Genomic DNA, 27539 nt, shown 5'->3' with positions numbered 1-27539 from the left:
AGGATGGCCTTAAAGTTAGAAGGGCTTTTAATCTAGGTGATGGGGGGAGGGTACAGATGTAGAATTAGCCAGTGGAGAGCAAGATTCAGAGGGCACAAATGGGGACATTAGCGGTAGGGTGTTCAGAGCTCCAAAACCCAAGGTGGGTATGGGGAAAAATCACAAAAGCAGCCTAAAAACATAAAATGAGGATATATGTAACCGGTCAAAATTATGAGGTTTGTATACCAATGCCAGAAGCCTGGCCAACAAGATGGGAGAGCCGGAGCTTCTGATGTTTGAGGAGGTTTTAGATTTTGTGGGGATAACAGAGACGTGGTTCGACAGCTCTCATGACTGGATGGTGACCATTCAGGGGTATTCCCTTTATCGCAGAGATAGAGAAGGTAAAAAAGGGGAGGGGTATGTCTGTATATGTATAAGAACAGTGTACAGGTAAATATGAGGGATGATATTAATAATGGAGCTATGGACAAGGTAGAATCCCTATGGGTAGAACTTCAAAGGGAAGGCACTGTGGGGAAGGTAATATTGGGCGTATGCTATAGGCCCCCCAACCAGAGGGAGGAGGGGGAGGCGGACCTCCTTTTACAGATAGGATTGGCAGCAAGGATGGGAAATGTCATTATAATGGGGGACTTTAATTATCCAAATATAGACTGGGCAGAAGGAACCGCGCATTCAGCCAAGGCTCGGCAGTTCCTACATGTTTTGCAGGACAATTTCATGGGTCAGATGGTGAATGCACCAACAAGAAACAATGCGGTACATGACCTACTGATTACCAAAAATACAGACCTGCTCACGGATATAGAAATACGGGGCAACTTAGGAAACAGTGACCATAGGTCACTTAGTTTCAGTATTAATCATAGTAATAGGAAACATAAGGGTAATATAAGAAGACTGAATTTCAAAAGAGCCAATTTCCCAAAACTGCGCTCTCTGCTAGAAAATATCAAATGGGTTAGAACCCTGGGAACAAAGAACATGGAGGAAAAATGGGAGTGCTTTAAGAGCATACTAAACAAAGGGATTGGCCAGTGCATTCCAAAGGGAAATAAATTTAAAAGAGCAAAACATAAGAAATGTAAAGACGAAATCAAGGCGGCTAAAATAGAACACGAGAGACATATAGCGGAAGAGAGTAAAAAAAGAACCCCAAGAAATTCTATAAGTATATAAACAGTAAGAAAGCGAGGCCAGAACACATTGGCCCTATAAAAGACGACAAAGGAGATTTGTCCACAGAGGACAGAGAAAAGGCGGTAGTGTTTAATTATTTCTTCTCTTCAGTCTTCACAAAAGAATTGGGGGGGCTACACTAACCCAGCTTGTAAGGCCAAACGAAATAATACACCTCAGGAAGTACCGCCATGGCTAACAGAAGTTAAAGTTAGAACTAAACTAGAGAAACTTAACATAAATAAATCACCGGGACCGGAAGGCTTGCACCCGAGGGTTCTTAAAGAGCTCAGACAGGTTATTGCCAGACCATTATTCTTGATCTTTAAGGATAGTTTACAGACGGGTATGGTGCCAGCTGATTGGAAAAAAGCCAACTTGGTACCAATATTTAAAAAAGGGCCGAGATTATCCCGGGTAACTATAGGCCGGTCAGCCTAACATCAGTAGTCTGCAAGATTTTGGAGGGGATGTTAAGGGACCACATACAAGACTTTAGTAATGAAAATGGTATTAGTAGTAATCAGCATGGATTCATGAAAAACCGTTCTTGCCAAACCAATCTATTAACCTTCCTACGATGAAGTGAGCTGCCACCTAGATAAAGGTAAGCCTGTGGATGTGGTGTATCTGGACTTTGCCAAGGCCTTTGACACCGTTCCCCACAAACGCTTACTGTTCAAAATAAGGAAGGTAGGTATGGACCATAAGGTGAGTACCTGGATAGAGAACTGGCTCTAGGGGAGAGTGCAAAGGGTGGTAATTAATGGGCAGTACTCAGATTGGGCGGGTTTGGAAAGTGGGGTCCCCCAAGGTTCTGTCCTGGGGCCAATCCTGTTTAATTTATTCATAAATGATCTAGAGGAGGGGATATCTAGTACAATCTCAGTATTTGCGGATTATACTAAACTAAGCATGCCAATATCTTCTATGCAGGATGTGGAAACCTTACAAGTGGACCTTAACAAAATAATGGGGTGGGCAACTAAATGGCAGATGAGGTTTAATGTTGAAAAATGTAAAGTAATGCACTTGGGTGCCAGAAACCAGAAAGCAAGCTACTCACTAGGGGGGGATCCTCTGGGTGAGTCTAGGATGGAAAAGGACCTGGGGGTACTGGTAGACAACAAGCTTGGCAGTGGCATGCAATGCCAAGCCTCTGCAAGCAAAGCCAACAGAATACTGGGATGTATAAAAAAGGGAATTCACTCCAGAAATAAAGAGATTATTCTCCCTCTCTACAAGACTCTGGTCCGGCCACATCTGGAGTATGCTGTCCAGTTCTGGGCACCGGTCCTCAGGAAGGATGTGCTGGAACTGGAGAGAGTCCAGAGAAGGGCAACAAAAACAATTAGGGGCATGAAAGACGTCAGCTATGAGGAAAGACTACAAGCACTGAATTTATTCTCTCTGAAGAAGAGCGATTGAGGGGGGATATGATATCAATGTACAAATACTGTACTGGCGACCCTAGAATAAGGAACAAACTATTCAGAGAAAGGGAATACAATAAGACACGTGGCCACTCACTAAAACTAGACGGTTTAACCTTAAAATACATAAGGGGTTCTTCACTGTGAGAGCAGTAAGGATGTGGAATTCTCTTCCGCAAACAGTCGTATCAGCAGGGAGCCTCGATAGTTTCAAAAAACTATTAGATGGGCACCTTAGAGACCACAACATACAGGGGTATACAATGTACGGTTAACAGCAAACACACATCATAGGTTGAACTGGATGGACTGATGTCTTTTTTCAACCTCACAAACTATGTAACTATGTAATTTTGTGTAAACTAATCAATATAAGCTTACTGGGATTTTTTTTACCAAAACATGTATGTGACGGTACTCACCGTCACTGGGAGGGAAAGACAGATACTTAATGGTTTGGATTGCTTCAAATGGGGTCTGTGTTTACTTATGATAATGTGTATTGAACTTCAATGTCAGAGACAGGCTCTCCCTATTGTCTGTGTATTGAGATGAGACATGTATTCTGTTAAGCTTGTCTGTCCCATTGTTAAATGTTAATGAACTCACATATTGTTCTGTCCAGATGGCTAGAAAATTAGTTCAGTTTAATTCTATTTCTGTATACAATTTCATCTGCATATGATAATGTAATCAGGCAACCCCTGACCTGTGTTTGGTAATCTGATCAGGAGGGGGATGTGCTCATGTGTGTATAAATTGAGTGTGAAACTGTTCAATAAAGTAGGAGAAGATTCCAGTACAAGCTAAGTTGTCGGCTAGCTTTGTATAGGGGCAGCTGGAAAATCTGATATCTATATTCACGTCTGGGAGGAAGCCGTATACTGACAGAAGTCCACAAGTACAGTGTGGGTTGCAGTTCCGTTACAATGTAGCAGAATACATATTGGCCTAAATTGATGAAGAAATTAGATTTTTAAAATTTTTGTTTTGTATATATTTTAAATCAGAAACTAAAAAATAGTAAACAATATTCTTTTTTTTTATAATTTTATTTTTTTGTTTTTTTTTTGTTTATAGTGCAAAATATTAAAAACGCAGAGGTGATCAAATACCACCAAAAGAAAGCTCTATTTGTACAGAAAAACCCACAAATTTTATTTTGGTATATCGTCGCCTGACCGTGCAATTGTCACTTAAAATAATGCAGAGCCGTATCACGAAGAATGGCCTGGTGAGGAAGAGGGGTAAATCTTCCAGAGGTCAAGTGGTTAAGAAGACACCTTCCAATGGCTTTAAGATTAATTGCTGCTTCTACTTCCCAGTCAAAACAGGTTTAATACTTAATAATTAGTGTAACAGAACCGCAACCCACACTGTACTTGTGGGCTTCCGTCAGTATACGGCTTTCTTCAGTCTTGAACATAGATATCAAATATTCTAGCCGCCCAAATACAAAGCTAGCCGACAACTTAGCTTTTACTGGAACCTTCTCTTTATTGAACAGTCACACAGAATTTATATACAGCATGGACATCCCCATCCTGATCAAATTACCCCATCAGGTCACATGCCTAATTACATTATCTTATACAGATGAAATTGTATACAGAAATAGAATTAACCTGAACTAATTATCTAGCTATCTGGACAGAAACAATATGTGAGTTAATTAACAATTAACAATGGGACAGACAGGCTTAATAAAATACACATCACACCTCAATGCACAGAAAATAGGGAGGGACCGCCAGTAACAGACTGTCTATCTCTTACATTGAAAAACATGGAACAGAGGTCAATGTGATTAGCTCTTTCAATGAACATGTTCAGAATCAAACAGACCAGGAATAGTCTTCACATATTTCTCGAGATACATGGCTGACAAATATTACTGTCCCACTTGAAGCAATCCAAACTATATTCTCAGTGTCCATTAAGTACCTGTCTTTCACTCCCGGAGACAGTGAGTCCCGTCAAAATTAGAAGGATGTGCCACTAATAAACCTGAAAAAAGCCCTTATTTTAAAATAAAAAATGAAATTAATCAGATTGGAGTGCTGTTGTGGTATGTAAGCCAAGTTCATTGACCTAAAAAATATTCAATTTCGAAGCCAAGAATGCTGTTTTTGAGACTTTTCCTGAAAATTCTGCTGTTCTGGTAATGCACAGTCAGCTTTAAGGCATCTCCCAATCTGTAGTTCAAGGGATTTGTGTACTTTCAATTATAAAATCCACCCCCATAGACTTAAAGTTTGCCAATTTTGAGCAAAACTCACAAAATTGTTTGTAAGCAGAACCCACGTAGGTTGGCTCATTCCTTGTCAGAGTACACCTAGAACCATCAAGTACAAAAGTAGGTTAATGTGTCCTCCTACTCTACTAGCTATTCAGGTCTAGATGTATGAAGTCAGAGAGGGTACATGTAAAGCAGATTTAAACTGAATCACTCCAGTTGTTGTCCTGTATTGTCAGCCTGTCTGGGTTTCCGACAGAGACTACAAGTGGCTCTTTCAACACTCATTATGCAGGCATGGCAATTGCTTATGATATGTGTGTTACCAAACTAATATTGGCCAGATATAGGTCATTTTTTTTAATGCAGCCACGGGGCTGAATGAAAAACATGAAAGGATTCCTCCATCCACACAAGCGAGGTGAATGGAGGAATTCCCTCTGTGGGGACTCTCCACTGTCATAATACAGTGATCGGCAGCTGCAGTTGATTGGCTGAAGGCCATGATGGACAAATGTTTTTGAACATTCTCCTTTGATTTCTTTTAAACAGGGATGGCCACACTGAAACAGCCAAATTTCAATCCACTTATGGCCACCTTTAACCACTTTACCGCTGCTCACTGAGCCTCTACTGCGGCAAAGTGGCTCGATAACGTCTGATGACGTAGACCTACGTCGCCAGATATTCCCCTCTCTCATCGGCACACGCGCGCCCCCGGAGGCTCGCTGCCGCTGTATTCAGTCACAGCGGGAGTCGGGTCAGGGGAGGAGTGGCGGTGATCACCGCCGCTCTTCCCCGATCGTCAGGGAATCGAGTGTGGCGATCCGCCCGCTTGTGTAAACAAAGCGGGTGGATCTCCTAAGTGACAGGCAGGGTCAGATTGCAGGATTCAGCATAGCTGAACCTGCGACCTGTCCCTGTGTCACTCAGTCACCTCCCCCCACACACGTTAGTAAGCACCAGGCATACATTAACCCCTTGATCACCAATAAAAATTAACCCCTTCCCTGCCAGTGTCATTTTTACAGTAACAGTGCATATGTATAGCACTGATTACTGTAGTAATGTCACTGGTACCCCCAAAAGTGTCAAAAATGTCAGTCAAGGGTCCGATCTGCCAGCCGCAATGTCGCAGTCCCGCAAAAAAAAAAATTGCGGATCCCCGCCATTACCAATTAAAATACGCTTATTGCGATTTTGTTTACCAAAAATATGTAGCAGAAAACAAATTGGTCTAAAATGATAAAACATTTTGATTTTTACATTTTTTTGGGGGGGAATTTCATATATTAAAAAATGTGAAAAATATTGTTATTTTTTCAAAATTGTCGCTCTTTTTTTGTTTACAGAGCAAAAAGTAAAAATCGCACAGGTGATCAAATACCACCAAAAGAAAGCTCTGTTTGTGGGAAAAAAAGGACGTACTGCGTTACGTTGGTGCGGCATTGCATGACCGCGCAATTGTCAGTTAAAGTCGCACAGTGACGAATCGAAAAAAGTGGCCTGGACGTAAGACAGCAAAATCCTCCGGTGGTAAAGTGGTTAAAGTGTTTCTAAAGGCTGAAGTTTTTTTACTTTTTTTTACCTTCACACATTCTGTATCCAGCTCTCCCCCCACCCCCATACTTACCTATGCCTGATCTTGATCCAGCGCTGTGTACAAGAGTAGCTGCTTTCTCCTCTTCCTCCGTCCCCACTGGGCAGACTGATAGCAGCAGTAGCCATTGGCTCTTGTGACTGTTAATCAAATCCTACGACGAGTAACCGTGGGGTGGGGCTGAGTCCTGCTTTCTGTGTCTATAGACACAGAGAGCAGAGCTTGGTAATGAGCCTGCATGAGTGCTCCCATAGAAAGCAGCTTTCTATGGGGACAATCACTAAAGAAGAGGAGCCAGGATCATCAGTGGGGCACCAGAGACACATTCAGACATTGATCAGATTGGGACCTGCAGTCAGTGACACATTCTGGGCATTATATGGCTATATGCCCCCCTGTTCATACCTTTGATAACATTGTATGGTAGGAAAGCCTTCCACCTTTGACTTCCTTTGCTGCTCTGAGATGTGAGGAAACTGAATGGCGAGCATTAAAAAGCCACCTGATGCTCCATGGCATACTTTGCATGGTACACTTTCTTTAACCCACAGAAATCTGTCAATAATATAAAAGCATCACTTAGTTGTGCTTGCCCACCCAGACCTCCCTAGGTCCCCAGTGCTCCCCTGTCCCTGGCAGTCCTCCAACTATTGCCCATCCCTTTAAATACTCACATATCAGCTGTGTGTGGAGCATGTGAAACTGGAGGCAAGGGCTGCTTGTAATGTCTGTCCTGGAAGCTATGGTAACAGGGACTCATAAAAAGACTGAGAGCGCCTAAATGGTCTCCCAAAAGAAAAGTATCTATAGTAGGTATGGGCTCCAAATCTGTAAATTAAAATAAATTGTATATAACAATGAATGTGTACCAATAGTATACTGATACTGATGACGTTAGAGTAGCCCATAACCAAATAGAGTAAAGGATATAGAACCTCTGTGGAAAAGCAAGTTGGACCAAAAAAGCTTGACCGTAGTGTGAGGAAAATAAGAAAGAGACTTATGGGAATAATATATATATTCCCATGATTCCCTGTCTTATTTTCCTCACACTATGGTCAAGCTTTTTTGGTCCAAAATTCTTTCCACACTGGGAATTGGGGGACAATTTAGGTGCTCCCAATCCTTTCATGAGTCCCTGTTACCACAGCTTCCAGGACAGACATTACAAGCAGCCCTTGCCTCCAGTTTCACATGCTCCACACACAGCTGATATGTGAGTATTTAAAGTAATGGGTAAATTTGTTCCCCCTACTCATATTTTTTCTCCAACATTTGGGTATATCAGTAGACCATATTGGTATTGGTATCTCCATGTCTCTTTGTAGATTATTGATGCATTCATCCCTGAAGAAGTGGAGTGAATCCATGAAACGCGTAGGGCCCATACAGATGCACCATGTTTTGACAGACAGTTCTACATGCCCTTTTCTTTCATTCAGCTTACTGTACATCATCCTGCTTTTGAAGTGCTTTCATGATAGTGAAATAAGGATAATTTTATATATATATAAACATTTATATATATATATATATATATATATATACATACTGTATATATATATATATATATATATATATATATATATATATATATAAAAAATATAATATATATATATATATATATATATAAATATATATAATTTTATATATATTTAATTTATATATAATTTGATATATATTTTATATAATAGGAGGATAATTTTCTTCATAATACTATGCAATGTGCTATGCTGCTATTTACATGTATATATGGTTTGCAACATGTCGTTGACATGTTTACAATCTCACGTAAGTACCCACTGCAATACTGTTCTGCTATCTAGTGTTCCAATTAAATAAACATTTTTAACATTGGCTATTTTGCTAGCCATGTCACACGTGCCTCATTTAAAGTCCCACCCACCTTTTCTTTATAACAATGATTGATTGGTACCACTGTGTTCATTTATAACTGTGTTTACTATGCTTCCGTTTATGAATGAACAGGAAGGCTGCGTAGAGCTCTTCCTGTCCATTCATTCTGTGCAGCTGAGACTTCAGATAGGAACCATGGAATGTGTTTCCTTAGTCCCTTTCTCTATCTCAAAAGTGAGACTTCAGGGGTCTAAATAGACCCCTGATATTTCACCCAGGCCCCCTGAAAGAAAAATAGTAAAAAATGTAAAACAATTTAAAAAAATGCAACAAATAATAAAAAAAGCACAAATAATCAAAAATCTCTGCATGTGTATATACTGTATATACATACACACACACACACACACACACACACGCATGTGTTTGAGCTTTGGGGTGCACACCCTATTGTAATGGGCTGCGCACACCTATGGTCTCTCTCTAGATGCTGCAATGTCTATTTCCAATTCTATATTATTAACATTTCTGTGTCACCTTTATTTTCCTGACTTCTCCTCAGGACGATGTGGAAAATCAAAGTAAGGAGCTAACCGAACTCAAAGCTAGAGAAGTAGAAGAGATCTCTGGGAATAATTAACACTGGAGGAGGTCAAATCTGCCCCACTCCACCCCAATCATGTGACAGGTCCTACCTTTTATGGGTATAGAAGCTTCTCCGCTGGACTCAGAATTCGAGACCTTTTTTGTACATTTATATCCTTTGGATTGCGCTAGGCTTATGTTATAAATATGTAACTCAGGATCAGATTCCCAATCTCTTATGACCGAATTGGCCTTGTAAAATATAGTCTGTCCTCCAGATAATCCGTGATAATGGTGACATCTCAGAGTCACATCGTCACCTTCATGAACATGGAGAGGAGCCTGCAGGATCACCCAGCCTGAAAAACAGAACCATAGGCAAAATGCGTTAGGGCAAAGATAACTAAAGAGTGTTCTACCCCTTCATGCAGCTCCCACCCTTTATATAAATCACCGCCTCCCAGAGGACTCTCCTGCCACACACTTAACTACTTCAATACCAGGCACTTTCACCCCCTTCCTGCCCAGGCCAATTTTCAGCTTTCAGTGCTGTCACACTTTGAATGACAATTGTGCGGTCATGCTACACTGTACCCATGTGACATTTTTATCATTTTTTTCACACAAATAGAGCTTTCTTTTGGTGGTATTTTTAATATAAAATAAGAAAAACTTTTTTTTTTTTTTTTTTTTATTTCTTACTAAAAAAGAAAAGAAAAAAGACAGAAAATTAAAAAGAAAAAAAAAAAAGTTTTTCTTATTTTCTGTCAGTAGTTTTTAAAATTATTTTTTTTCGAAAAATCACTGATGTGCGCTGTGAGGCGGCACTGATGGGCACTGATAGGCTGCACTGATGGGCACTAATGAGGTGGCACTTATGGGCACTGATGAGGTGGCACTGACGAAGAGGTACTAATATGCCGCACTGATGGGCACTGATAGGCGGCACTGATAGATGGCACTGATAGGCGGCACTGATAGGCGGCACCGATGGGCACTGAAAGGCGGCACTAATGGGCACTGATGGACACTGATAGGCGGCACTAACGGGTTGCACTGATGGGCACTGACAGGCGGCACTGATGGGCAGCACTGACGAGCACTGACTGGTGGCACTGATGGATACTGATGGGTAGCACAGATGAGCAGGTACTGATGGACACTGACTGGCAGCACTATGGGCAATGATTGTGAGCACTGATGGTGGGCACTGTGGGCACTGATGGACACACTGTTTTTTTACTTTTCTGTAATCAGGGCACTGATGATCAGTGCCTTGATTACCTGACCTAGACTCCCTTTTGAGGGGGAGCCGCTGATCGGCTCTCCTCGCCACACATTCTGACAGTGTAAGACAAGGAGAGCCGAATAACGGCACTTCCTCATTGACACAGCCGATCACATGGGTAAAGAGCCATGTCATTGGAACTTTACCAAGATTGGGGTCGCACCGTGTCCTAGCAACAGGATCGCTGCACTGCGTGCCCCCCGCAGGTGCGCCAGAGATGTCGTTCTTGGGCGCAGTCATAAGACGTTGTCCCAGAATGAGAGCCGCACCACTCCGCTGTCATTTGACGATGGGCGGGCGGTAAGTGGTTAAAGTGGTTGTAACCCTAAAAAAAAAAAAAAAAAAAAAAAGGAGATCTTGTTCCCAGATTAACCACTTGCCGACCACCATCAGTACATATAATGCGGTAGATCGGTTCTATTGCTCGAAACTAAATACATGTACAGTATGTCGTTTCATGCATTAGCCAGTGGGGGTGTGTGTCCGCCGGACCCGCTGATTGGCTCCCCCTCTAGCCAATCAGCGTGCTCGCCCCCACTCAGTGCTGGGACAAGGTCATATGGTGCACAGCGAAAAAAGAAGGGCAAAAAAGCCAGTTGGGACTTTATATGAGGTGTAATTGAACAGGACTAGTACGCCAACCCTGATGCAGCAAAAGACAGGGGCGTAACAAAGTACAAAATCATGTGCCACGTCCTAAAAATCTTGAATTGAGAGGAACAAAGGAAAAATTGACTTTCAAGGCACCATAAGTAAAAGAAGGGAAATACTTTATTATTGATTGACATAAAACCAAAGAATCTCATCAACCATCCCCTAGGGGGTGGAGACAATAAGTTAAAATGCAGGTGGCATAGTGAAATAAACCTTGCCAATAGAACATACAAGGTAACAAAATTGGCAAAGATAACAATCAAAATCACAATTGAATAAATGAGGACGCTATACGCTGCGATCGGGGAGTACCCAAAATCAAGGGCAACGCAGAGCGTCCTCAACAATATAATGCAACTTGCACAAAAGAACAGGTTCATGTAGCCAGAAGCTCTACATGTTTCGCCTGATGTTCAAGCTTCTTCCGGAGCTGATAGGATACACGTTCTGTATAGCAAGATGAATCATAATTAGTGGGACAACAAATATAACCATAATATTCATAATACAGATTTAATACAACCAGCTGGTTTACAAATATACACCATGTCACACAGCTGGGGGGGGGAGGAGAGGAGGGAGAGGAAAGACCTCTCCAACCATACCATGGCAATAGTGGATGACAAAGCAGTCACACATCCAAGGGCCCCATAGGACATAATGGGGTCAATGTGGGGAACAGGGGAGAAAATAAAAAGGAGAGAAAGACAAGCATAACGTTCAAAAGGATAAAATACCTACCCCTGTATATGTGGAATATCACTGGAGCCAGCAATGGGGCGCCAAGGAAGTAGCCAGGGAGTAGCATAAAGTGTTAGTAATCACGAGGGGCGACCTGCTGAGGCAACTCATGAGAACACGCTGCTGCAGCCATTTAGGGAGTATTGATTGTCATAGTAAGGGACAACTCAAATAATAACCTACAATAAAGGATAAGAGGAAGGCAACCAGTTAAATGAAGCCCCTGGTATAACCGCTTAGAGGGTCAGTCAGAGGGACAAACATAACGGGGTCATGGAACGCCGAGGGGTCATACAAATGAGCCCCCAAGCCAAGGTGCAAGTATTAAGAAAAGTTCCATGGGCTAAGTTATTTTTGGTTGTTTCCACTATAATGGGGACTGAGTGTTGCTAGGGTTTGAATATAGGCAGCCTTCCTCTATATGTACGTTTTCTAGTAATCTCTCCTACTCTGTTTATACGATGCCTGTAAATATCTTATCTTTGATCTCTTCTGGCCGGTCAGGTGACCCTCCAGCTGCTCCCCTTACCCCATCGGAGGGCTACAGCAGGAGGGGCTCAGTGGCCAGCACTGCAGTCACGTGTCCTCCCCAGCTGACGTCAAAGGGGATCTCTGCCCCGCCCGTTGTAGCCCATAGATCAGAGGAATAGAGTGGCCGGAGGTCACGTGAACGGCCAGAAGAGATCAAAGATAAGGTATTTACAGACATCGTTTTGAAAAAAACATTTACACTGTGTAGGAGAGAATAATAGAACAGAGGAGCTCCCTGTAATTGGTTCTTTACCTGTACAACCACTTTAAAGGAGTTGTAAAGGCAGACGTTTTTTTCATCTTAATGCATTCTATGCATTAAAGGGATCTAAGAGGAAATGGCATGGGACCTCTGCAGCTCTCCCTGGCAAGTAATCAATTAGACTCCCACTGACCACCAACATAAATAATAACCAATACACGTGGCAGAGAACCCTAATCACCAATACAAGCAGCCCAGACCCCCTAATCACCAATACAAGTAGCAGAGAACCCTAATCACCAATACAAGCGGCCCAGACCCCTAATTACCAAAACAAGCGGCAGAGACCCCTAATAACCAATACAAGCGGCCCAGACCCCCTAATAACCAATACAAGTGGCAGAGAACCCTAATCACCAATACAAGCGGCCCAGACCCCTAATCACCAATACAAGCGGCAGAGACCCCTAATCACCAATGCAAGCAGCCCAGACCCCTAATCACCAATACAAGCGGCCCAGACCCCCTAATCACCAATACAAGTGGCAGAGAACCCTAATCACCAATACAAGCAGCCCAGACCCCCTAATCACCAATACAAGTGGCAGAGAACCCTAATCACCAATACACGTGGCAGAGAACCCTAATCACCAAGACAAGCGGCCCAGACCCCGAATCACCAATACAAGCGGCAGAGACCCCTAATCACCAATACAAGCGGCCCAGACCCCTAATCACCAATAAAAGCAGCCCAGACCCCTAATCACCAATACAAGTGGCAGAGAACCCTAATCACCAATACAAGCGGGCCAGACCTCTAATCACCAATACAAGCGGCACAGAGCACTGGCCAGCAATACAAGTGGCACTGACCTGCAGCAAAAAGGGCACAAACCACCGGTCACCGATGAAAAGGGCACAGGGCATTAACCACAAATAAATGGTGCAAAGACCACTTAGTAACAATGTAATAAGGAACACAGAGCACCAAAGTAATAAAGAGCACTGACCACTCAAACCAATAAAAAATGGTCACTCACCATTAAAGAGTAGTGTAAGGATGCACTTAGTCCTCACCACTGCATCCCATAGTCCTTACCCCTGCACTGTAGAAGATATAGTGGATGTTACATTGTCCAAACCCCCTGCACTCAATATCCTATATTGTATGTTACATAGTCCTGACACTTGCATTCTATATGCTGTGTTGTTTATTATATAGCCCTGACGATGGCACTCCATTGTTATATGGAACATTACAGAGTCCTGACTGCTGCTCTTCATACATTGGATTGTACATTACATAGTTCTGACCCCTGCATGATAAATTCTATGATGTACATCACACAGTCATGACCACTACACTGTATAGAGATGATAGATAAAATCTGTGTTTTGTTCCCTTTAAAATTTTTCAACCTGAGACAAACACCTTGTGCTCTCAAATAAAAATCACCATCAATAATGTAAAGACCATTAAATAAATATACAATAATGTGAAAATAAAAAAGATAAATAAGCAGTAATCATTGCGTTTTGCCAGCTGGGAAGGCTCCCTATCGGCATAACACAATAGCTCCACGGGACGGATTCCACCATCAACACTGACTGTGTCGATGAGGAAATCCAGCGATTTTCTTTCCTGCAACTCGTGGTTGCAGGAAAGAAAATTGAATAATCTATGGTCTGCCTAAGTAAACCACCAAATGGAAGGACCTTTAATAATATCGTTTGTACCTATATGTAATCTTATGGTGGGTAAAATGCTGGAATTACTTACCAAGAATGACATCCAGTCTGACAGGGTCACTTTTTTCCGTTTTGGTGCCTTCACACTGGTAATTCCCACTGTAATCTGTTCTTGCATATCCAATTACAAAGCTTTGTCCTCTGTGTTTCTTCTTTATATTATCCTTGTACCAGGTGTAGCTCATATCTGCTGGAATAGGTGACCTCACATTACAGGTCATTGTTAGAGACTCAGCTGTGAAGATCTTGTCCCAGTTTGGGTTGAAGATCACCACAGGTCTCACTGAAGATCCTACAAGATAGAACATTGTACATGGCTATTATTAGTGACAACTAATAAAAAGATTTAATTTTCAGATAATAAAATGAAGTCTTACTGCCTATGATTTGTCAAAGTTTCTGCACTGGTAACCCTTGGTTCTATTAGTTTCCCCTTGTGCTACATTGCTTCCTTAACCACTTCAGCCCTAAAAGGTTTACCCCCTTCACGACCAGGCCATTTTTTGCGATTCAGCACTGCGTTACTTTAACTGACAATCGCGCAGTTGTGCGACGCTGTACCCAAATAAAATGAATACCCTTTATTACCCCACAAATAGAGCTTTCTTTTGGTGGTATTTGATCACCTCTGCGATTTTTATTTTTTGCTCTATAAACAAAAAAGTTTTGCTATTAAACACACCTAAAAAAAAAATCAAATGTATTCATCATTTTAGGCCAATATCGATGGTGCTATGTATTTTGGTGAAAAAAACCCCAATAGGTGTATAATGATGGGTTTTTGCAAAATGTAAAGTGTCTACAAACTATGGGATATTTTTAGGAATTTTTTCTCTCCTAGTAATGGCTGCGATCAGCAACTTTTAGTGGGACTGTGACATTGCAGAGTACAAATTGGACACCTAACTGACACTTTTGACACTTTTTTGGGGACCAGTGACACTAATACAGTGATCAGTGCACTGTCACTGTACTAATGACACTGGCAGGGAATAAGTTAACATCAGGGGCGATCAAAGGGTTAGGTGTGCTCCTAGGGAGTGCTTTCTAACTCGGTGGGAGATGGCCTAACTGGAGGAAGCCAGAGATCTGTGTTCCTGCTTAGTAGAAACACAAGATCTCCATCTTCCTCTCAGACTGAACACTGTTCTGTCTCCCCTGTGATTGATTGGCAGGTCCCGGCTGACATCCCATCCGCGGGACCCATTGGTTGGCTCCCCCTGTGTCCAATCATAAAAAAAGCTTCAACCTACACCTATGGTGCAAGTGCATACTCCTATCTCCTCATTCCCAAATCATGTGCTTGGTTTCCTCTAGTGTAATTATTCAGAGTAGTACATAGTTATAGTATAATTACACCCCCCAGGTTGGGTTCACACCAGAACTCTCGAACATTCCAAAAGTTCTGACCTGAACCACAAACCCTAAAAAAGTCTATAGGACCGGAACTCCAAAAATCAAAAGTGCCCATTTTGAAGGCTTATATGCAAGTTATTGGTCATAAAAAGGGTATGGGGGGCTCGGGTAGTGTCCTGGGGGACATGTACAGTATCAATGCAAAAGTTTTAATCAAAAAAAGTTTTTACACGTGCAGTGATGGATGGAACTCCATGCAGTACTAAAAGGGCGTGGAGTCCCCCCCAAATCCATACCAGACCCTTATTCAAGCGTGCAGCCTGGCAGATCAGGAAAAGGGGGAAGGATGAGTGAGTGCCACCCCTCTTGAGCCATAGCAGGCCACATGGCATCCAAATTTTAATAAGCCCCCTGTCCGCAGATCCCCATAACCGCAGCCTCAAGTTGTTGGAAAGAGGCCCTTGCAGAGCCCCCTCCTGCTCTGAGAGGGGAGGGGGCTTTGCAAGGGCCTCCTCCCGACAACCGGGGGCTGTGGTTGTGGGGATCTGTGGGCAGGGAGCTTATCGGAATCTGGAAGCCCGCTTTAAAAAGGGGGCCATCAGATTCTGACTCCCTCCCTATGTGAATAAGTATGGGGTAGATCCATTGTCAATCACGACTCCCCCCGCCCCCCCCCCAAAAAAACCTTCAAAAAGCTCCACCGCAACCAAGGCTAACTGCCGAATGTCTGTTCCGCTGCTTGACAGCTCTTAAATAAGTAAGGGGCAGGGCCACCAGGTGACATCACCTCCACTTGTGACGTCACCGACCAAACATTCCGCCGAGCGCCCCACAAATACAGGTGTTTGCCGATGTTCAGGCCAAACTTTTGCTCAGTTTGAACTGTTCGCTGAACTTTATTTATAATTTATTTTTTATTTCTTCATAAAATAAAGATTTGTTAAAATCAAAACAGCAATATCCAATGACACATGACAAACATACATTTATTAAATTTAACACCCAAAAACGTACATTTACAGACTAAATAAACCTACTGATTATACAGTTGTACAGTTGCAATATTTTAAATATGTCATTATTGACGTATTTTAAGTTATTACATCTTTTATTGTCTTCCAAAGAAAGATCACTTACCTGCTTTTTCCAAAATAATCACTAAAAAAGACAAAAGAGAAAGGTAATATAACATTTTATGTTTACATTACAAATTAATACATGTATGATTTTTTTTTTTTCCTCTTCATCTCCTGTCCCCGTCCCCAAGATTACAAAAGCCTTTGAATGTTACCTCATTTAAGATTCAGCATTTTATATTTTTAGAATAATGAATACGGGAAAACATAAAGTAAATGCAAAAAAAAAAAAAAAATTAAATCATAACTATAGCACATTATTATCCTGCTTGTTTAAAGTTTAAGGTCCAATTTTAGACCAAACTTTACTTTAGCTTTGGTAATTTTATGAGATTTTTATTGTTGTCTGTCCCGGTAACACACATACAGTAATATAGCACTACATGCATTTGACTAGTGAATCATCCAGATACCTCATCATCATCAAATAATTATCTACCAGACAGACATTTATTTACACCAGGGACTTTTCGGATGTCAAATTAACATACAGAAATTCAAATAACATTCAATTAAATCTCTTTTATTTGGGTTATTATTTCAAATAAATATCAAATGCTTGTTATAAGGTTAATACTAACTTGTGTATTAGGAAAAACATACTGTACGTTATATAAATGTCCCCATACTTATACCCCCAAACACAAACTAATCAGTAAAGGGAGTTGTCTTTACAGCTTTTAACGTACAGGGGGTTTGTTCCTTTCTTTGACGGAGGATCATTAGAGATTCTGGTTAATCTTTGAAATTTCTTCCTGTGTGGTCTCCATTACCAGGAAATTACTGTAGATATGTTAATGTAGTTTCTAAAGTTGATGTAACGCACAGCTTAAAAACTAGGTGAGGAACAATTGCTAACTGGGGTTTCATTTGAGCTTTGCCTATAGCAGCCCCATTTCAGCCCCCTTTGCTTTAGGTGAGTCTATGGGTAATTGGTTGCCCCCAGGTCTTAGAACATGATACTACAGCTCTTGCACAGAAGCCACTGTAGACCTGTAGCCCTGAGGGTGATCATGTAGTAGACAGCAGCTGGTAGCAAAATCCTGGGGCAAGCCAAGGTTAGGGCAGGAAGTGAACAAGCATAGTCAGAAAACAATTTCAAGGTCCGAGCTGGTAGAAAGCAAGATTAGTCCAAAAACAGTTCCCAGAATAGGGCTGGTAAAAAGCAAGCATAGTCCAAAAACAGCATCAAGGCCAGGGCTGGTAAAAGGAGACATAGTCCAAATACAGTTCCCAGATCAGGGCTTGTAGAAAGCAAGCATAGTCCAAAACAGTATCAAGGCCAGGGCTGGTAGAAAGCAAGCATAGTCCGAACACAGTTTCCAGATCAGAGCTTGTAGAAAGCAAGCATAGTCCGAAAACAGTTTCCAGATCAGAGCTTGTAGAAAGCAAGCATAGTCCAAAAACAGTATCAAGGCCAGGGCTGGTAGAAAGCAAGCCTAAGCTTGCTTAGTTCCAAGATCAGGGAACCATTTTAGGCAGTAATCCAAGAAGTAATCTGGTTAAGGCAAAGTGTCAGGGATCCACTGCCATGCGCAGGTGCACTGGCGCCGCAAACCGGCAAATGCCTATGCGCATGCGCGTACAAAGAGGCACCTTAGAATAGCTTGAGGCTACCATACAATAGCTCGAGGCTACCTTGTAATAGTTCAAGGCTACCTTGGCATAGTCAGAGGTTACCTTGGAATAGTCAGAGGCTACCTTGGAATAGTTCGAGGCTACCTTCGAAAAGTTCGAGGCTACTAAATTGGCGCCAAAACGGCCTATTTAAACACAGCAGTCACTCCAGGTAATTGCTGTGTTATCATCAGCTCTCCTGTATCCTGTGCCTGTTTATATTCTGCTGTTCCTGTTTACCTGACCCAACTTGTCTTTGGATTCTGATTACCTGCTGCCCGCCCTGACCTTGGCTTGTACTGACTATTCTCCTGCTTGATCCTGATCTGTTTATCCGCTACCGGCTAATGGTCCTGGACCTGCTCCTGGCTCAACCAGGGAATCCGGGGGATCGCGACCTGGTGTTAGCAAGCAGCCAAGTCCATCCCCACCATCTGGGGCCCTGGTGAAAACCGGCTAACACTTAGACTCCGCGCCTCTGGTGAACCTGTGCCACCCAAGTTACCCGGTAAGCCACTCCTCTTACGTCAGGCTCTGCCACGTTACCCCGTGACACAAAGGTTGGGAACAAGAGTATCCAAGATCATAGCAGAGCTGGGTAAGCAAAACAGACAGGGAGCTAGGATACAAACACTATCACAAGCACAGAGGCACAGGCAAATGAGGTTTAAAGGCATCTCCTGAGCTAAGAACCAATCCAGTTTGGGGACATGTGGCTAAACCCCACAGCTGATGAAAGTAGCTAAGGAGACTAAGGAGACCCTTTACCCTTCTGTATTTTAAATTTTTTGTTTTCAGTAAAGTAGAGAAGATTTAGAACCCTGTCAAAGGGTTGCTGTCTATGTCTGGTTGGCAACATTTCCCTTCAATTTGTGTCCTGGAGACAAAACAGTAAATAAGATAAAACCTCTCCAAAGTGATCCCTTTCTAGAAAGTTGGCAATCTAAATGTCCTGATGACGTGAGCCCTGACGAAACGCGTAGGACAGGACAGTGCGTCATTTTGTTACTTCCGCTAGTGTGGTTCCTACTCGAGGAACGCATCCGCAACCCGGAAATCCGGTACGGACGCTGTACAACACAGCTTATCGCACAGAACTTTACTTGTGAGTGGATATTTTTCGATTAATAAATAGTTTTTGCAATATTACGCTATGGCCTATCTACTTTCTCTATATGGGGTAATATTCGAGTGAAGCCCACGGGATCCCAGCAGTCAGGCTCTCTGTGTGTTGGACACACACATCCACCAGGGACAAGGAGGGGTAGTTCATCCATTAACGCCCAGAGGGATACGTAGGACCGTCCAGATACCCACTAGCTGTGCAAGGCTCGTTACCCCTTTATGGGGAAAGAATTGCGGTGAGTGCAACTACAATAGGGGAACAGAGCAGCGCACCGAGCACAGCAAGGATTCAGATCAGCACCAGCACCCAATATACTGTATCTTCTTCTTTGGCACAAGCATAAAGCACAGTTTCTTCACTATATAATTTATTGGATTTTTAATTTAGGGGAAATTTTCCCTTGCACGTAGCACCTTATCATATTGTATTACACTGGGATCGTCAGCAAATTTTTTGGACTTGATATTTATTTATTTATATATATGGGACATTTTCCCTTGCACACAGCACTTTGGTTCACAAAACTGTGATATACAGCACTTTATATGGATTATAATATTGGAAAGTTTTTTCATTGATGGGATAATTATTTATTAATTCACTATAAAGCACTGAGACACTTTTCAGTGGACTTAGGCATTGGTCCACTCACCCACTAATTATTACTCTGCATAAATTATTTAGCTATTGTATTTATTTACTGTGTATATTAATTCACCCACCCACCGGTTTGTCACCCAGCACTGATTTCTTTGAATATTCTATTGCATTTTTTGTATATTTTTTGCATTTTTATTGAACTGAGATATTGATATCATGCGTTATTAAGAGAAGGTATACACCACATTACCTGTCTATATAGACAAGGACTTGATTTCCAACTATCTATATCCATGGTAGCGCCATAGCCCACATACACTCATCCCATCTAGACATTTGTGCCTGTTGGAAAATTACGCTATTATTACTGTTCTGGTGAAACTTTAATATTTTGTATTTTAAATCCCTTTCTGCCTTGGTGAAAATATCACCAGAATAAATAGAGAAGGCAAATATTTCCAATGGGGACACAGACACAAGGGTTCTAACCCTTCCTATGTCTATCCATAATAAAAAAAACATTTTGGCTTTAAATAAACTTTAAGAGCCCATTCAGACTAGCGCGACACGACTTTGGGGGGCGACCTGTGAAGTCGCGTGCACCGCGACTTCGGCGCGACTTGCAGAGACTTCACATAATGGAAGTCTATGCAAGTCGCTCCGAGGTCGCCCCAAAGTAGTACAGGACCCTTTTTCTAAGTCGGAGCGACTTGTGTCGCTCCTATTAGAACGGGTCCTGTACTACTCAATGGACCGCGACCGAGCGTGACTTGTCCGGCTGACAAGTCGCCTGACAAGTCGCGCTAGTCTGAATGGGCTCTAAGACAATTCATTGTGCTGGAGTCTTTTAGCTAAGCTGGCTTCCATCATGCAGTTCAAAAAGTAGCAAACATACATAATTACCTATAACACCCAATTAGATTTTCCTTTGATACATTTAGTGCATTCCTAATGATGATTGACGATTGGTTATGGGTTATGATACATTGTCCTATGGTTTTTGCCTTAAAAATTAAACCATCACTATATAAGATCATAGATTTACTTATACTATAATAAGAAAAAAATAAATGTAATTTACTTACAGACCAACAGCACAGAGAATTCTGGACTCATGTTGACTAGAAAATGTGAATATAAGAAATGATGAATGTTTTAAAAGAAGAAAACCAAAATCTTAGCGTTCTTCCGGTATTTACAAAGAAGAGGAAATCAAACGTGTCAAAACTTCTTTTTTTTTTTGACAGTTTTGCAATCTACAAACTATTTATAAAAAAGCTGTTCCCTAATGTCAGATTATATACAGTAGATACATATTTTCTTTTACTAGTTGGCTTAAGTAGAAGATAAGATTTCAGTATTATTGTCTTCGTGGGAAAAGGAAGGAATTTTTATTTCCCTCACTGAAACATATTGGATCATGCCGAACAACAGGCTGCCAAACAACAGCTTCCCCACAACACCAGCACCAAACCACCCTCCTCCAGGGCACTTCCCCAGGAGAAGAAGATGGATGAGACCTCTCCACCCATCGTACCTGTCTAACCTTACCTCAGAGCAAGTTGCTACATTCATTATTGCTAAATAAATTTATGCTACACTAAGCCGGCGCCACTCTTTCCTGCCTTATAAAATTAATTGAACTTGAGTTGCCATTAGTCGTTATATCTCTCAGTGTATGAATCCCTAGGTATGGTTTAAGAAGACATTCCCATCATATCTCTTCCCCAGTACTTTAAATTAAACTCACTCCAAGGATGAGGTCACACTGAGTGGTTAAGTTCCCACTTTAAGTTCATAGCCTATCAAGAATTAGGTCAAATGGAGCGAAGCCAGGGGTAGCTAGCCTGCATCCCCAGATCTTATTGAACCGGGTCGGGCTGCCTCTATGCTGATATATCAAGCGCTCATATCTCAAATAGGGATGATCGAAATTTTGAAAAGTTCGGTTCGGCCAGGACACCCGAACTTCTCGAAAGTTCGGTTCGCATTCCAGAACCCCATTGAAATCAATGGGACCCGAACTTCTAAATCAAAAAACACAATTTTGAAGCCCTAAAACCCAATAAATGCCCCTAAAAAGTGCCTAGGGTTCTGGGTCATGCCCCAGGGACTATTAATCACACAAAAAAAAGTTCTTAAAATTGTCATTTTTGATAGAGAGCAAATTATTGAAAAAATTATTGAAAAAAAAAAAGAGATTTCTATGGATTTAGTGTCGGGGGGGTCTAAAAAGTGTACCTGTGAAGTGTCAGCTCTGTAGCATGTACAGAACCAGAATTATAGCATGCCAAACCTTCAAAAATGACTTTTTTGCTTTACCGTGCCTTTCTTGAAGCCCTAAAACCCAATAAATGCCCCTAAAAAGTGCCTAGGGTTCTGGGTCATGCCCCAGGGACGATTAATCACACAAAAAAAGTTCTTAAAAATTGTCATTTTTGATAGAGATATATATATAAATATATGTGTATATATATATATATATATATATATATATATATAGAATCAAAAAACACCATTGGGAAGCCCTAAATCCCAATAAATGCCCCTAAAAAGTGCCTAGAGTTCTGGATCATGCCCCAGGGACTATTAATCACACTAAAAAAAAGTTGTTAAAAATTTTCGTTTTTGATAGAGAGCCAATTATTGATAAAATTATTGGGGAAAAAAATGACATTTCCTTGGATTTAGTGTCTGGGGGGTCTAGAAAGTGTACCTGTGAAGTTTCAGCTCTGTAGCATGTCCAGAACCTGAAAAAAAAGATAATTTTTCTTAGAATTTCAGTAGCGCAGGGATGGTGTTACCCTCCTTTCGCACCTATATGTGTGTATGTGTATATATATATATACAGTAAAACCTTGGATTGCGAGCATAATTCGTTCCGGAAGCATGCTTGTAATCCAAAGCACTCTTATATCAAAGCGAATTTCCCCATAAGAAATAATGGAAACTCAGATGATTCGTTCCACAACCATTTATTCATAAATCCTTCAGTTTATAGTCCATAAAAAAAGATTATAGCATTGCGATAGGTTGTGTAACCATAAAATGTCCATCCACAAATAGCCGCTTCCACAAGGGGATTAGAAGCAAAATCCAGTAGGAGCTACAGAGTATCAAAGAGAAGAAAGGCGCCTCTAAGTGTAGCAATATGGTTCCATTTAATGAAGGTACAACATTTAGCAACTCACATGGTTGATGAATAAAACAGGCACATCTAAGTATGCAGGCATCCGGGGTAAAGCTGTCCACAGGGACTATCTTCTGCACCGCCGGCTGCCAGTCTGTAATCCTGACCGGGAAGACCACCCTGCAGTAAAGCGATCTGAAAGCGAGGGGCAGCATGGAAGGGATGACGTAGATGGCGGTGTGGAGGACGGTCTATGTGGACAGCTTTAGCCTGGATGCCTGCATCCTTAGATGTGCCTGTTCCAATCATCAACCATGTGAGTTGCTAAATGTTGTACCTTCATTAAATGTAACCATATTGCTACACTTAGAGGCACCTCTCTTCTCTTTTATACTCAGCTGTGACTTGAGGCTACTTGTATATCAAGACATCGCTTGTAAACCAAGTCAAAATTTATTTGAAAATTTTGCTTGTCTTGCAAAGCGCTCTTAAACCAAGTTACTCTCAAACCAAGGTTTTACTGTATATATATATATATATATATATATATATGTGTGTGTATATATACCCCTATACAGAAGTTCAGATGTCATGCCTGCCTCCAAAGATGCCCAAAAAACGCCCAATAAACGCCTGAAACAAAAACACCCAGGTGTGAAAGGAGCGTAACCCCATCCCTGCGCTACTGAAATTCTAAGAAAAATTATCTTTTTTTTCTTTTTCTGGACATGCTACAGAGCTGAAACTTCACAGGTACACTTTTTAGACCCCACAGACACTAAATCTAAAGAAATCTCATTTTTTCCAATAATTTTTTCAATAATTGGCTCTCTATCAAAAACAACAATTTTTAAGAACTTTTTTTTTGTGTGATTTATAGTCCCTAGGGCATGACCCAGAACCCTAGGCACTTTTTAGGGGCATTTATTGGGTTTTAGGGCTTCAAAATTATGTTTTTTGATTCCATATATACAGTATATATATATATATATATATATATATATATATCTACATTACGGTCACCCTGACATGGATGAGTTCGGTCACCCTGGCATAGCAAAGTCAGTTCACCCTAAACTACATTACGGTCACCCTGACATGGATGAGTTCGGTCACCCTGGCATAGCAGAGTCAGTTCACCCTAAACTACATTACGGTCACCCTGGCATAGTAGTCAGAGTCAGTTCACCCTAAACTACATTACCCTGAAACTTAAAACTTTCCCTACAGAAACTAGATTATTTAATCTAACTATAGTGGTATATAGTACCCTAACTACACTGCATATCCCTTTCCTCACACTAATAATTGCAAAATGACACTGGAGCAGCAGGAGTAACAGAACTGCTTCCACTCTATTCCACAGCCTCTCTATTACAGTGCTAGAGATTTGGCGGGGCTATGTTATATACTGGGGGGCGTATTCACTACTGATTGGCCTCTGGACCCCGTAGTCACTCCAATCCCATTCATAGCAGACTCCTGCCCCCTCAATTGGCTTTTACTCACGTTTCTGGTCCAATCACGGGCTTTTAAAGCCCAGTTCCTGTCCCATTGCGTTTTGGGCGGTTCTGGTGGCCAAATTTCGAACTTTTACCGCAAAAAGTTCGGAATTCGGCCGAATTTCAAACAGCCAATGTTCAGGTCGAACCGATGGTCGACCCGAACCGTTCGATCATCCCTAATCTCAAAGTTTATCACATGTTGGCTAACCACATCTGTAAAGTTGGAGAGGTTTGAGAGATCCAATGTTGCAAGATCAGCTTTTGAGCTTGGAACAGTGCTCTGGACACCGCCTCTCTGACATATATGTCCATTATCCTTTTCCAGTTTACCCAATAAGCAAGGTTTAGGGTCAAGAAAGATGGTTACTTGAAAAGTATTGTTCAAGTAAACAAAAATGGTGTTTACTATGCCAGTCCAAAAGCGGTACCACTTTGGGCACCGCCAAAGGAGATGTATCAGGTCCCCCTTAGCTCCTTTGCATCTCGTACACAATGGGTCTGTGTAGAGTCCAAGAGTAAACAATTTAAGTGGGATATGAGAAACCCGCAAAAATATATATAGTTGGGACAGTCTTTGGGTTGCATTTAAAGAACAGCCGTGGGCAGATTTCAGGGCCTCCGACCCATCTATTTCACCCACATCCTTCATCCGTTTTTCCATAGCCATGTTGGGAACATTCTCCAGGTACTCTGGCAGCAGCATTGCATAGCACTTGGAGATAAACCCTTTAGTGGATGTGGAAATAACAATGTTTTAATTATTTATTTTTTTTACAATAAATTCAAGAATGTTTTTGAAAATTGTCATTGTTTTCTAAATTATTTTTATTAAAAAAAAAGTAAACTTCCATCTTTAAGTTTTACCTATAGGTAAGCCTATATAAAGGCTTACCTATAGGTAGTTTAATTATCTCCTAAACATGCATTGTTTAGGAGATATTTACTGAGTTAGCAGCCAGTTGCATCATTGGTGCATGGGCTCTGAAGGAACGGCCACCGGTGCTGTTTCTTCAGAGCAGTGTGCCGTGACTGGCGGCTCCAGTGTGCATTCGCGGGAGTGATGTCTTCTTGGCTCTGGCCAGTCAGAGAGCCAAAGTCGCAAACCCGCAAGGAAGACCGGGTAGATATAGGCGCTGCCTCCAGCGATGGCATTGCATTGTTGGAACGCTTCATTTTAAGGTAAGTTTAGTATAATGTGATAGTATGCGATGCATACTAGCACATTATTCATTTGCCTTGCAGGTAAGAAAAAAAAAATGGAATGGTTTACAAACGTTTCAAGGCTTTTTTTGCAGTTTTACAAGTAGACACCAAAACACAATAGATCAAGATTACACTTACTTTTTATTTTAAATAGTTTTTATTGATTTTTTAAACATACAAATGGGTATACAGGTGTAGAGTATAAAGAGAGAAACATAAGACTACAGTGTTTATATAGTAATATTTTCATTACATCCAATCAATGCTTTGACAGTTAATAATTAACAGTTCTAGATCATCCAGGAAGGATACGTTGGTTAAACAGGGTTATTTACCACTGATGTTCTTATAGTACCAAGCGTTCCATGAAGATCAAGCTGGGACTTCTCGCTGGTATGTCTCTCTATCTTTAGATAGAGTGAGTTCATAGGTATAGTGGGTGTGGATTAAGTTGACTTTATTCAGGAGTTTTGGGGGATTGTGGGTTTTCCAAAGTCGTGTCACAGAGAGCCGAGGTGCTAGTAGAATATGTGTCGCTACTTTCTGTGATTTTGGGGGAATTTGGTCTATAGTTAGATTAAGTATGGCTAGGGCGGGGTTAGGTGGGATGGGGTAACCTATAAGCTGTCTAAGATCTCTTCTCAGAAGGCTTTAAAGCGGAGAAAATTCCACATTATGTGTAGAATTGTTCCCGTATCACCGCACCTTCTCCAACATAATGGGGTCTAAGCTCTTCTGAATTTGGCAAGGAGATCAGCAGTAGGGATGATCGAACGGTTTGGGTCAACCATCGGTTCGACCCGAACATTGGCTGTTCGAGGTTCGGCCGAATTTAGAACTTTTTGCCCCAAAAGTTTGGAATTCGGCAACCAGAACCGACCAAAATGCAATGGTTCAGGAAATGGGCTTTAAAAGCCAGTGATTGGACCAGAACCATCAGTAAAGGCCAATTGAGGGGGCTGGAGAATGCTAGGAATGCGATTGGAGTGACTAGGGGGTCCATAGTCCAATCATTAGTGAATACGCCCCCCAGTATATAAGATAGCCCCCGCCAAATTCCTAGCATTCTTATACAGGGACATGGAAGAGAGTGGAATGCTGTTCTGTTACTTTATCAATTTTTAGTGTGAGGAAAGGGATATCTAGTGTATTTAGGGTGCTATTTTCCACTATAGTTAGCTTTAATTTATTCAGTTTCTGTAGGGAAAGTGTTAAGTGTAAGGGGACCGTAGTGTAGTGCAGTGGTTCTCAAATCCGGTCCTCGGGACCCACTAACAGGCCAGATTTTAAGTATTACCTTGGGGGATGCAGACTAGAATACTGCAATCACTGAGAAGCAAATGAGATCACCTGTGATGTAATTTAGTTATCTTGCAAACCTGGCCAGTTGGTGGGTCCCGAGGACCGGATTTGAGAACCACTGGTGTAGTGTAGGGTTAACTGACTGTGACTGCTATGGAAGGGTGACAAAACCCTTCCATATCAGGGTGACCGCTATAGAGAAAAGATTGTTTCTCTTGTGTCACTTTCAGAGCAGGGATATGGCTCCGCTCTTGTCAGCATTCTTTTTGCTGCAGGCGTTGATAGTGCTTTTTTGAGGACATGTTTGGAGTCAGGCATGACATCTGAACATGTCTATAGGGGTATATATATACACACACATGTCTGTATATATACACCTGCACATATATAGGTGTGAAAGGAGCAGAATACTATACTTTTGCTAATGAAATAATTTGCACTAATATGGCTCCGCTCCTAACACACCTATATATGTGTAAGTGTAAAATACATACAAGTGTGTG

General features: G+C 41.6%; 1 protein-coding gene across 1 annotated transcript in view; it reads right to left on the bottom strand.

The window, feature by feature from the left end:
• Window positions 1-21012, bottom strand: part of LOC309569742 (high affinity immunoglobulin gamma Fc receptor I-like) — a gene marked incomplete at its 5' end in the record, with an annotated part of 39938 nt that extends 18926 nt beyond the window's left edge. The window contains 4 exons of the mRNA XM_082275728.1: window positions 9007-9255; window positions 14093-14353; window positions 16555-16575; window positions 20982-21012. Coding sequence (XP_082131854.1) covers window positions 9007-9255; window positions 14093-14353; window positions 16555-16575; window positions 20982-21012 — 562 coding nt within the window. The remainder of the gene's footprint in view (window positions 1-9006; window positions 9256-14092; window positions 14354-16554; window positions 16576-20981) is intronic.
• Between the last annotated feature and the right edge of the window lie 6527 nt (window positions 21013-27539).

This window comes from Pelophylax lessonae (genome assembly GCF_965119305.1).
Source record: "Pelophylax lessonae genome assembly, chromosome: 13".
Classification (NCBI taxonomy): domain Eukaryota; kingdom Metazoa; phylum Chordata; class Amphibia; order Anura; family Ranidae; genus Pelophylax; species Pelophylax lessonae.
Note: the sequence above shows the minus strand (reverse complement) of the source record. Positions and strands in the feature narration are given on the sequence as shown.